The following is a 13,292-nucleotide window of genomic DNA, read 5'->3' as shown; positions in this document are numbered from 1 at the left end:
AACAATGTGTGTGTTGGTAGGGGGCAGCTCTGAGGGCTAAGTTCAGGGACCTAAACTTTGTCCAACTGTAAATTCGAACTGCAAGTCTCTGACCAGACAGTTGCCTATTTAAATTATATACTCAGGATGGCAATGCGATTAATTAACCTGGAGAAGGGACTGCGGTCAGACCTGTGGCTATGGGGATAGCTAGGGACACTGAAGGCAAGACGGGAAAGGGTGGGTGGCAGAGAGAGGTAAAACCCAGATGTTCGAGGATGTCAGTTGCTAAAAACTCTGAAGTTCAAAGCCTGAAGCAGGGAGGACACGGATTAAAGGGGTCCAGGAGAACAGAAGGAACCGATGTGAAGGGTTTCTGAAGACCTCATCTGAGCCGCAGTCCCGACACACCCAACAGGGCACCCCTGCCCTCGCTTCAGCATGGGCTGGGGAGCACACTGGCCCCCATGGGGCTGGTGCACCTGCTCGTGGCCCACAGCATGACGGCGTGGAGCTCTGAGAGCTGCACAGCTGGTCCCGATCTCACCTGTTCTACACGGCACACTGTGGGTCATCCCAGGGCGCCAGCCATCCTCTCCGCTGGACCCAGGCCTGCTCAGGGAGTGAATCTCTGCCACGCTCACCACTTTAGCACAGGGCAGCTTTTGTCTGTCCAAATGGATCACAAACTCCCTGAGGGCCTGGTTTACGCCTGCCCCATGGTGCCCCAGCCCCACCACTGGGTTTGGAGAGCACACCCATGAAGGCAGCATGCCAGCACAAAGGACTATTCTTCCAGAACGTGCTGGCAAGCCCACAGCCCACCAGACATCCGACACCGGCCAGGGCCCCAGCTCGAGTACCCAGAATGCTCTCCAGCTCGTCAGGGAGTGACCGCAGAGCTCTGGCACGTCTGTCCCACAGCTCATCACTAGAGTCTTTGCCAAGTGTATAGAGCTGGGCATGAACACTTCCTGAGAGAGTGTTGTGGGGTGTTCGTGCACAGTAAAAAATAAGCAATTCCATTTGGATGCTGGAACACTAGGGAAGAATACAGTCATCGACCTGGCAGAAGCATAAAACTAAATTTCAGAACAAATTAACTCAAGGGAAATCAAAAGAATAGGAATTAGGTTTCTTCTGAGTCACATTATTAGACACGAGTTATTAGGAAGCTGCTGTTATAGAAACGTAGCACAGAGCTCAGACTGGACTGTAGATGTGCACGTGTGCATGTGTGTACACGAACGTGCATACGCATGCGTGTCTGTGTGTTGTGTTCACGTGTGCACACATATGTGTGTCTGCATGTTGTATTCACATGTGCACACACATGCATGTCTGTGTGGACGTATAAAAGACACCAAACTTGGGTCCACAGAAGATGCTTCCCGTTCCCGCTTTCCTCATTTCCCACATTATTCAATGGGGGAAAATGGCATATATTTTTTGAAAACATACGAAGGAAAGCACACCATACTCATGACCCCAGCAAAAAATAGTTAACATACTGCCTGTGCCAGTATCTTAACTATATCTCTTAAAAAAGCAATATTCAAACACGACTTGATGTTAACTGTGAAAAACAGAAACCACTGAAAAACATTTTGCATTTCTTGAACTCAGAACAACAATAAATACACCAAGTACACAATGTTACATTCTAGGTTGCAAAGATACATTATAGCGGCAGGCTCCAGAGTGAGAGCGTTCGCTCTGAACAGGATCAACATGGCATCACAACTGAAGCGAAACTCGCAATTCTATATGGTCTGGGAAGAAATCCAGTATTACACATACACATCTTCTCTAGGGAAAACCTGTGAACCACATTTAAACCTGTTTAATGACGTTAAAATTCGGGAGCTTTGGGTCATCAGACTGCTTAGCTTTCTAAGCTATTCTAGAAAGAGCCATCACAACCGAGAGCCCCCTCCGGCTACAGCACTGTGAACGTTTCCGCGGGGCAGCTGGCCGGCTGGGGCTTCCCAGGGGGGCCTTCTCACCTGACACGGAGACCGCATGTGTCCGCACGCCTTGCTTCTCGCTGTTGGCCGGCCTGAAACAGAGAGGAGCAAAGCCGTGAGGGCCTAGAGTTGGGACCACGCCGTTTCTCATGGAGACCACCCACTTCCAAGGATCATTTTTAAGATGAAGCGCTACTACCCGAGGCACTTAAAATAACCAGACCGCGCTACTGTTCCAGAAGTCAGAAATCACGACAGGCAACTGGAGGAACGCTGAGCAGCTCCGAGAAAGCCACTCGTGCCAGCACTTTCCGCCCTACACCTCTACTCCGCGCCACTGGGTATGTGGGTCCGGTCAAGCTTTACACTGCGATGCGAGACTGCAGGGGACTGGCCTGCACTTAGGAAGCAGAGGGAAGAGACACCCAGAGCTAGAATCACACTCTAAAATGTAATGTGAGACACTGGAGGGTCCCTGGTCCTTTTTCAGTTCATAGCATGCAAAGGGCAGGCAGGACACTGATACTTGTTCTCATTATTTACAGACCGAAAACAAGTGAGCCTTGTGTATCTGGTTACTTGTTTCATTCAATGGCCCCACAACAAGTGTGTTTTACATATTCACCACTTAAAGTAAAATTTTAGCCAAAAGTCTTAGCGACATTTAAAATACATTACTGTAGTTCCGTTTTAAACTTTTGGAAACCACAAAACACAGAGAAAGTAAAGGAACCCCAGACTCTTGAGATACCAGAGCAAGCAGCATCTGACATTTTCATAGAAGACTCCTTCCAGATCCTTAAGCGTGCACTACAGAAACGCCGAACAGAAAATGGTTCTACCACATAGAAAGGACCCTGGGAAATAGGGGACCTGAGAGCAGACCCCTTGAGAGCAGGAACATCCCGTACGTGGTCATGGGGCCTCTGTGGTCAGGCATCTCAGCACAGAGCCATGGGACCTGGCTTCTTTCACGGAGTTCTCTGCGTATCCGCGATCTCACGATCTCTGAGGCTGAACCAGAGCTGCAGCGGGACACATCAGCAGCTCCAGCTCCATGGCCACTACCAGAGCCCCGCCATTCCCCGAACCGGGCGCACCGGGAAGTCCGGGTGCGCGCTCCCGAGAGCAGGCCGGGCCAGCCGCCTCCACACTCCGCAGCCGCAGTCTCCGGGGACTGCGGCCACTCAGCCTGCCCAGCACCGCCTGCCACCAACGGCCACCACAGCATCTGCTGCTCTATGATTTGTGGCCATGTCGCCCTTTCAAAGTTTGCTTCTTTATTTAGTGTTTGTAGTGTCTGTTGCCACTTCTGACCTACTATATTCTCCATCCACTTCTGTACCTGGGTTTATGATTCTGCATGTTTTAATCCTCAAAGTCATCTCTCACAGATTTTCTGCAGTTGAAGATATTCTGGGCTTAAGTTTCTGGCCTAACGTGGGACACTAATGAATACCTATTTAACATTACCGAGTTTGGGAAACGCGCCGCCTGAGAGCTGAAAGCGAGCTGCTTTGGCCCATCCCTCCCCCGCCCACACAGCTATGGGGCACACCTCACACACCAGACACTCCCCAGTCAGGTCTGTGATGCCACATGACCCTGGCTGACCACGGGGCCCCAGGGGCATGGATGAGCAAAAAGGCAGTTCTACAAGTATGGTAAGTCCTCCGGAAGGGTGTTATGGGGAAGCACACGGGGGTGCCCTCCAGGACTGGACGGTCATGGGAGGTTTCTAGAGCCTGGAAGGCAGAGCAGGGACAGGTGAGGTTACAGACACTGGAGCCGAGAGGCCTGGGAGCGAAGAGCCTGGCGGCACAGAAAAGGGGCGTTTACTCTGGCAACTAAAGGAAGTTCAGCAGAGCCAGGAGGGGCAGGAGCGGTGGTGAAGCAAGTCCAGGGGGGCCGGGGGGACCAGAGGTCGGGTCCCGCCCACAGGCCCAAGGATGCTGGCCTGTACCTACAGAGCTCCAGCAACGCCTGCAGGAGTCAGACTGTTCCGGGCCCGGAGCACTCGGCACTGGGCTGTGATGCTTACTTACCCGGGTGTCCGCACTGCCCAAGTTTAACTTTCATTTGGTGCCCGGTCCCTCGCATGCTGGCTGACCCCAGAGAAGTTAACTAAATAAGTTCTTCCGGCATCACTGCTCAATTCTTTTTAATCTTATAGATCAACACTTCTACTACGAAATTTATGATACAAACAACTTAAGAAATGAACTTAAATTACTTGTTTACTTTTCTCACTTGTAAAATGGCCAGAATGGCACCAGTTCTCAGGTTCTTACAAAGGTGAATGCTGAGTATAAACCTCCCTGGTACTGTCACTGGGACGGTCCTCTGGCCACCCAATGAACTTAAGATATGGGGAAAGTCATCTTACACTTCTGGTTAACCTTAAATACATAACACGATTTACAACTGATTTGACTTCTTCCTGGAAATACTTGTTTTCTACCTCCCTAGTCATATACAGAGAAATTTGGTGATTCAGGCAAATGGGAAATAAAGCATGGTGATTGCTTAACAGTTTCCAACACGACTAAGTAACAAAATGCACAAGGAGGCACTTACTTTGGTATCGATGGCAAAGCCCGTTCACCTTCTGGAGAAAGAGAGAGAGAGAGAGAAAAATGAGGTTCCCATTTCTTTCGAAAAGATTATGTGTAGCAATCAGAGAACGAGTAAGTCTTAGTTGAGAATTTATGAATAACATTTTAATAAGGAAATTATACCACGTATCTTAGGCTCCGCGGGTCATTTTCAGTGTTTACTATGCGCGTGAACTGACCAGAGGCGCACACTGTGTAGAGGGTACTGCCCAATCACAGCGCAGCCCTGAGGGGCTAGGTGGGTGGAGACGTACCTCCCAGGAGATCCTGTAAGATGAAGGACCTCTTCTGGTCAAAGTCAACATTCCTTTACAGCAAAGGACCGGCCATTTGTCCTTTGATAACAACGCTCAGTAGGAGCAACCCTGAGACCCGTCTAGGGAAGCACGAATATGAGGAAAACAAACCCCCGGGATCGAGGCAGAGGGACAGAGGCACCGAGCCACGTGGGAAGCAAGCCCACCTGCAGCACGTGACCCAGGGAGGGGGTCACCTCCCACCCGTCATGGGGCTAGACTCCTGGCTCCCGGCAGGGGCTCCTGCTGCTCTCACCCCAGAGAAGCACAGGACTCTGTCTGGTGGTTGACGGAGGTATGCTCTCCCCACCCTCCTTCCAGAAGCAGGAAGCACAGAGCCCCCAGGTCAGTATCTTCAATCCGTATAAATCTCACAGGCACCTAACTAATCCCCTCCTCTACTCCATCCCCGAGCTAAATTACTACTAGGACAATCTTCCCCTGATACAAACCCATCAAATCATTCCCTTAGTTAAAATGGTCACGTCTCTCATTGGCTTTAAGATTTTATGTTTAAGTAGTGTCTACACTTAATGCAGGACTTGAACTCAGAACCCTGAGGTTGAGAGTCGCATGCTCTGCTGACTTGAGCCAGACAGACGCCCCCTCGACGGCTTGTGAGAAGAAATGTAAGCACATCTGCGTGACCCACAAAGCACTGCTTCATTCTGCTGGTACAGGACAGCGGCCCCCGCCTCCGCCTTCGGTGCTGCCACCCTACCACCCAACTCTCCGACGCCTGCCCAGGCAGCCGCTAGCGTCACCCAGTGCCGTCACGACCGCTGTCTGCAGGTCTGCTCCTTGCACTCGCCCTAGAACTCAGGGCCAAGAGCTCTCCGCCCCCAGAAGTCACCTTTGTCCTGTCTCCCCAGTCTTGTTCTGCACTGTCCCCTGGTCCCTGGTGACTGCATTCCGTACTTCCCCGAACACACCATGCTGCCTGCACATTCCAACCCTCAAGAGAAGCTCTTCCTTCCTGTAGAAAGACCATCACCCCGTTTCTCCAAGCTCAGTTCAGTGCGGGATGGACTAGAGGGGCAGTGGGGATTAGGGAGAGCACTTGTTATGACGAGCACTGGGTGTTTTATGTAAGAGACGATTCACTGAATTCTATTCCGGAAACCAATATTGCACTGTATGTTAACTAAAATTAAAAAAAAAAAAAACATAAATAAATGATATAATATTTAAAAAAAAGGGGGGGGCAAGCTCCATTCGAGCACAGCATGAGCTCCTGGGAGCCCTTCCTACAGCCCAGGGTGGCTCCGGCGGTGCCACTGCACTTCTGCCTCATTCCAGGCACTTCCAGGATCAGAGCACTCGAAGGTCAGACTTAACCTGCACACAGGCAGCTCTAACACCCGGCAGGGCTCCCGGCGCTCAGAAGCTTCTCAGACCACCGCCTGGTAACTGAGAACTCAGTGAGCCTTGGACCCCATGTGAGTGACTTTTTCTGAACGACAGTTTATCTATGAAACAGAAGTCGGACTGTCCGGTCTGCAGGGACAGTGGGGAGGCATGGCTAGCGCAGAACCCAGACCACTACCGTGTGACACCCCATATGCCACCACAATTCCACCCACATGGCCTGGCTCTGACTTCCTGACATCCACATTTCAAGCAAAATAACCGAGTCATGAAGCCCAAATGTGGAGTCACTAGAAAATCTTATCATTAGCTGACCACCATGAACACTCTGACCACGTCTTGCCCACACCCACCACTGCCAGTTAGTAACGGCCTTGCCCGTGACACATCAGCGTGGCCGCTAGCTGCCTGCACTCTTTGTTGCAATGTCTACTTCCCTGGAGAGAAAAGAGAGTCGTTCATAAACACTTGGTTACCAGAGACCTCCTAAGCAGCTGGGCAGGGGCAGAAAGAGGGCTGTAAATGAGCTGGTTACCAACGAGCATCCTGAGAGTACGTTTTCAGGAAGCAGGAAAGTTACCGATCACGGTGTACAACAGCAACACACACTAGCAGCAGCAGTTATAAAAACTCAGCACTCACCAACTGAAATGCCTGGTTCCCCGTGTTAATTTTTAACATTTCCTTAAATTTAGAAGCTGAATGCCTAACATACGATTTTGTGTGTCATTCCCACAGCAGGTATCTTATTTTCTGGAGTAAATCCTTTAGGAATAAGGATGTATCCACAAATGTAGGTTACAACCTCCATTTGACCTCTAATTTTTGAATAAAAGTTTTTATCTGTTTTTTAAACTGAACAATGCAGGCTCCCCGTAACCATCTCCGTCATAAAGGTGCGTACTGTAGGGAGGATGAGGACGCGCCAAAGCCTCCTCGCCCGCTTCAGACACATCTCCACCTCCCGGAGCTCCCCCCGTCCACCGTCGGTCACTGGGCTGCCCTGACTTCCCAACTGCGGACACTTGTGAACACACACACACAGTTTGGCTACACGTATGTCTTTCAGCGCGGAAAGAGCGCCCCCTGATGGTTCCCAGCTGTGGCACACTCTCCGCGGGGAGCACGCTGCCTCCGTCAGGGACCACTTCCCACCGTGTGGACACTGGGGCAGTTTCTGGTTCTGAGCTTCTACACACACTGCAGAGTGAACACCCTCAGCCTGTCTGATTCTGCAGGAGGATTTCTAGAAGGCGGACAACGGGCAGGGGCGCCCCCGCCACGCTGGCCGCGAACACCTCCCACAGACACCGACATAGTGTGCGGGCAGGTCTTCGAGCCCCGCCGAGGATGGGATGGAAGATCAGTCACTTCACCAGACCCAAACCAGAGAAGGCGCTCAGTCTCCGCTGGTGCCCTGCCTCCTGCGCATCTGCGTGTCCGCTCTCCTACAAGGAGCCCGTCTACCCACTGGCTCGTCTCAGTGAGTGAAGAACAGGCGAGAAGGGAGATCTGGACTCCTTGCTGTCTGTGTCACCGATGTTCTCCCTTCTATGTCTCAGCTTTAAAGAATGTTTCTTTCACTGACAGAAGTGCTCTCACGTTTACACAACCTGCCTGTCAGTTCTGGTCTAGCTCCTCTCCGGGCCATGACATCTTGGAAGCATGGATCCCCTCCCTCACAGGTGCAGGCTCGTTATCATCCTGCATACAGGTAATCCCCTGAGGAATGAGGAGATTACGACCCTATGTTAACTTGCATAATTCTCTCCTCTAAGGGAAATCTGACTAAAATTGAAAAATTGCCACTGAACTTTCTTGGACGGCATAGGCTAGCTAACGCCCTACAATAAGGGCCAAGGTCATTCAGCAACTCTGGAGGAACTCGGCTCAGGATATCTTGCTATGTATGGCTCTAATTCTGTTGTCTGCCTGAGTAAAACCACCATTGAAAGCGCTGTGTGAGTGCAACATAATTGTGGTGGTCACAGAACGAATCAGGTGCACCTGAGCACACTCAGCTCACAGCAGAACCTGTGGATCACCTAGAACGGGTGTCTCTGTTGTGCACACAAACATGTATATGCTGCTTACCGCGTACCAGTTTACAATCTAGAGTAAACACGCGGGTGCATCCGTGTTCGTGACCGCACACTGCCAGGAAAGTGGTGCACTGCGCTGTAGAGACGTGTTCAATTTAGTAGACATTTCAAAAAAATCTAAATTAAAAAATGCTCATGTGCTCTTGTCCACGTGTATTTTGGACTATAATCCACTAAAAATGTTTGACTTAAAGTACCATCTCCACTGGGCAGTACAGCTTCACTTAGGTATCCAGGATAGAAGTTGTGTAATAAATGAACATGCTGGGACTGAGAACAGGGTAAGTAAATTATCGAGTCTAGTATTTCATTCTGTAAAATCAACATAAAATTGCTAAGTGCACCCTACTAGGATTTTATGAGAAGCGTTCTTCCCTTGTGCTCTAGTCAGACGCATGAAGAACTTAATGCCTCTCGGTGCACAAGACGTGATATCAAGATGTTTATCCCTAAGCGGGGGGAGAGCCAATTGAAAACCAGCACAGAAAGGTGCTATAGTTTCAAACATGGCAAGGCTGGCGTATTCAGTGCTCAATGTCTCAATGTTATTTTTGTGTGGACAGACACACTGATTAGGAACATTTGGTAAATTAGGATAAAACTTGTTATTTACTGAAAAGGAGACAGGCAATACGTCACATTGAACACTTTCACAAAATACTATCTTCAGGGAAAGGAATTTTCCCAAAACATTTAAATAAAATTTGCAAGGTTCATACCTATGCTTGAAGCACAAGATGAAAAATCAGGAGTTCATGTCTGCACGAGTTTTAACGACAGAAGCAGCCTTTAGACCTTTCTAAAAGCAACTTCGTTACTACATTCCACAAAAAGAAAGGTACTATAAATCGAAATATACTCTATATTTTAGAAAAGAGTAGGTTTTACTGGTGTGATCGTGGTATCACACAGTTTTAACTCAATTAGGCGTGTCCCAGAAGCCACATGCTGACTGGCCTCGGGCTGTGGCTTCAGCTACTGTCTTCGGAGCACAGCACGAGACTAACTTTGAAACAAACGTTCTGGGGGTTCCTCTGCTTCACACGGCTCCCCACCGCGGCCCCCGACTGCTCCCTCCGCCCGCTCCGTCAGCGCAGGGCACCAGGCAGCTGGCAGGCCGGGCGTCCTGCGGCGTCTCTCCCGGGAGCTCGGACTCTGTCATCCGCTCTCCTGGCTCCTCCCAGGCTGTGTACACAGCACTCGGCCCCTCGGGACCACTTTCCTGGGAGGGCCCTGGTCACGGGGCCAGCGCTCCAAGGGACCCTCGGTCTCCCTGCCCCAGAGCGGGCAGCTCTGTGGGCGCCACTGTGGATCCGCCTCCCAGGCCGTAAAGCAGGCGACCTTCTGTGCGGATGGGGACGGTCAGAGTCCAGGTTCACACGGAAGGTCGGGCTCGTAGGCCGGCGAGCTGCAGCCATGGGAACAATGCGAACATTATGGCCGCCGCATGTGCCACACGGCTCCAGCCCCTTACACAGATGAAGTCATTTACCTTCCCAGACCATAAAAGAGAGGCGGCACTCTGTGTATGTGACAGTGGGAGACCTGAGGCACAGGAAGGGCCAGCGGTTTACAGGTGGCCGCTCAGAGGACCTGCGATTTGAACATACAAACGGATACACTGCTAAAGCCCAGATTTCTCCTGCTACCACGATGCTATTATCCTGCCGGGAACACTCTGTTTGATTATTTCAGAAATCCAAATCTTCCGAAACAGCCCTTCGCAGTGCCTTCCAAGAACCCCACGTCACTTCTGAAGTGACACAGCCTTACTTCTGGGACAAGGATTCATTCTAATCACTGATTTGACATCACGACTTAGAGCTAATTTTGTTCTGTGCGCTAAGCTTTTGAGATCTATAAGAAAAAACAGATACTTTATTTTACATGAGTTACAAAGGATACCTGAAAACAGACAAACATCCAAAACATTGTCCCGAAAGTATATGTACAAACACTGCCAACACTGGACAGCACTCCAGTGTGTTGCCCGAACCCAGCAGCCTGAACCCAACAGTGCTTCCCTGTGGCTCTTCCAGTCAAACCCGGCTCACAGGCTGCGCCCTGCCCCGCTTCTCCCCAAAAGCAAGAACATAGACATACGGGGCTGAATTACTCGTCTGGTCTTCAGAGTCATCTGAAAGAAGGAGTAGAGGCTTTGGGGTGAGCTCGCCTAACACGGGGCTGCTCAAGCAGAAGCAGGACCTCACCTTTCTGGGGTCTGATGATAAAAGACTGTGTGGCCCCGTTCACCAGCCGGCAGTACCCGTCTATCAAGTCCGCCATATTCTCAGCGATGGTTAGGGACGGCGCCGTCACCGTCAGAGGCTAAAAGGGGAGAAGACCAAGAAGAGGAGTTATTGTTCTCTGCAATCATCAAAGGGGCAGCTGCACTGTGACATCAGAGCTCTAGACACACGTGGAAACAGAAGAGTGACAGCGACACAGATTTGTCATAAGGTTGGTGTGAAAAAGGAAGTTTGATATTTAAGGACGTTATTCCTAGAATATGTGACAGAAGGCGGCCCAGACAAAAACAGAAAAATCACTTAAAACTGAGATTCATTTTCTAGAACTAAAGGAGGCAAAAAAAAAAAAAAATTTATTTCCCATGGAGTACATTTTTATCAATTATCCATCATCATTTTTCTAGCATTAAAGAAAATTACTAAAATCTCATTATTTTTAGCATGCACAGTGTGTTTTGCCTAAGAGGCCAGAAATCACTGTTTTCACTATCAGACCTGCAGTTCTGATAAACTGCCTTAAGACTGACCACTAGCAATTACCCGGGAGATGATCAGAGCTGTTCCTTCCTGCCCGACACAGGGATGCCCTAGTCCGAGCAGTACCCGCCCCCCTCGGCCTCGGACACACCTGCCCGGCACCCGGCTCTGTGTTCGGAGCTCTGGCCACGGTGGGGCAGAACAAGAACGTTACAGAGACGCTGTCGGGACATTCAGCTGGCAACAGTGTCCGTAGTTCAGGGTTTCATTTATTCACCTCGGAGAGTCAAAAATGCACTTCCTAGAGCCTCAGAAATGTCACGGCTCCCAAGGCAGAAAGAACAAGTGACAGATAAACCCATCTGAGGACAGGTTGCCGCCACCCAAAGACCATGGGTGGTGCGCGGCACAATGAGGTCCGAAGGCGTGCTGTGCCACCTCCCGGTCGTTCTGACTCCTCAATGCAGAAGCGTCCTCTGCCTGTCGACCAGAGGGTCCCCTGATGCACAGTGGCCAGGTGACGCCCTATCTGGACTGGGCCACGCTGCCTGCGGATTAAAAGCGCGGGCCCCAGGAGGCGCCCCATCTCCACCACTTGGGCAGGCCTCCGTGGCTGTACACTGGGGACAAAGGATCTCAAAGAACTTCTTTTGCTGGTTCTGAGAATGACCCATGTCGCTCCTGGCTCCTGAGCTGAGCGTCAAAGCGGCAGGGGACCCAGCAGGCAGGGGCTGCTGGCCGGTGGCCCGGCCCGGCAGGCACAGCAGTCTGGGAACGCCGCCGCTGACCCAGGCAACCCGCGTGTTCACACGGTCCTAAGAGGCTGACAACCGTGGCAGTTCACAGGACTCTTTGACCGCCCTGGCGACAGTGCGCCTGACCGACTCTTCCGTCTGTCACCTGCTCTACTTTGGGGGACATGCACTCGCTACCGGAGACAGAGCAGGAGCACGTGCGAGTAAGCCGGGACTGCGAGCACGCGGAAGCCGCGTCCTTACCTCAGGCGCGCCGGCGATTTTCAGCTGCAGTGTCCCCTTCCTGTCCTTGTCTTCGCTGTTCGAGTACTGAATGGTCTGCACTTGATTGAAGTCAGCCAGATGTGTGGGCTTGGGAGAGAAAAGGCAAACCTCTTGGGACCCCAGATAAGGACTGTCCGGTACTGTGTGACCCTCTCGCAGCGCCCACCCCGCCGCACTCTCCCGAGGGCCTCCTCCCAGTGACCGCATCCATCAGCCCCAGCGGGGTATTAGCCTCCTTCGGAGCAGTCCCGGGACAGCCAGAAACCATCTGCTTGCTTCCGGTGAGGGACGGGCCTGCTGTCTGCTGCTAATGACCAAGCAGTAGCACTCTGGCTGTCAGAGCTGGCCGGGTGAGTCCCAGGCCCCAGGGAAGGAAGGAATGGAACCAAGTCCCAGACGTGCTGGCTTGCTGGCCTTGGGGGGAGCCGCGTGTGGGTCATGACCCCTTCCCACAGGGAGGGACCTGGGCGCACTCCCAGCGTACCCTGAACTAGAGCACATCTCTGAGTGTAATGGTGCCACAGGGGTGGCAGGTGTCCAAAGGACCCTTCCCAGAAACGCATGCCAACAGAGACTTTGTTTGTCCAAAAAAAAAATAAAATGCCCATTTGTCCCTTACCCTCACAGCAGCTCATGACAACGGTTTGCTGTGATGATTCCCACACATTTATTCACAGCAATTACCCTGATCATAGGCTCCTTCTCTCTCAGTGCCATGAGGTGGGGCCTCTCCCACCAAGTGCTCTACTCAGCCCAGATTCTGCCACTGGGACCGAGCTGGAACGACAGTTCAGAATGTGGCTCACTGGGACACCTTGGTGGCTCAGTCATTTAAGCGTCTGCCTTCAGCTTGGGTCATGATCCCAGGGTCCTGGGACGGATTCCCGCACCAGCTCCCAGCCCGCAGGAAGCCTGCTTCTCCATCTCCCACTCCCATGCTTGTGTTCCCTCTCTCACTGTGTCTCTCTCTGTCAAATAAACGGATGAAACCTTAAAAAGAGAAGTGGCTCATAGGGGTGCCTGGATGGCTCAGTTGGTGAAGCACCTGTCTTCAGCTCAGGTCACAATCCCAGGGTCCCAGGACTGAGCCCCATGTAGGGCTCCCTGCTTGGTGGGGGTCTGCTTCTCCCTCTGTCCCTCCCCCTGGCTTGTGCACGCACTCTCTCTCAAATAAATAAATATCTTTAAAAGAGAGAGAGAGAAAGCTTCCCCGTTCACAT

The 13,292-nt window shown here is 51.5% G+C and overlaps 1 protein-coding gene across 24 annotated transcripts in view; it reads right to left on the bottom strand.

Moving 5' to 3' along the window:
* The window catches only part of PTK2 (protein tyrosine kinase 2), a 251,367-nt gene that overhangs the window by 85,535 nt on the left and 152,540 nt on the right, over positions 1-13,292 (bottom strand). For all 24 annotated transcript variants that reach the window (XM_047725233.1, XM_047725252.1, XM_047725232.1 and 21 more), the window contains 4 exons: positions 12,052-12,159; positions 10,538-10,655; positions 4,524-4,554; positions 1,986-2,038 (listed from right to left, as the gene is read on the bottom strand). In XM_047725233.1, coding sequence (XP_047581189.1) covers positions 1,986-2,038; positions 4,524-4,554; positions 10,538-10,655; positions 12,052-12,159 — 310 coding nt within the window. The remainder of the gene's footprint in view (positions 1-1,985; positions 2,039-4,523; positions 4,555-10,537; positions 10,656-12,051; positions 12,160-13,292) is intronic.

The sequence above is a fragment of the Lutra lutra genome, chromosome 4 (genome assembly GCF_902655055.1).
Source record: "Lutra lutra chromosome 4, mLutLut1.2, whole genome shotgun sequence".
Classification (NCBI taxonomy): Eukaryota; Metazoa; Chordata; class Mammalia; order Carnivora; family Mustelidae; genus Lutra; species Lutra lutra.
This window is presented reverse-complemented; position numbering and strand designations above follow the sequence as displayed.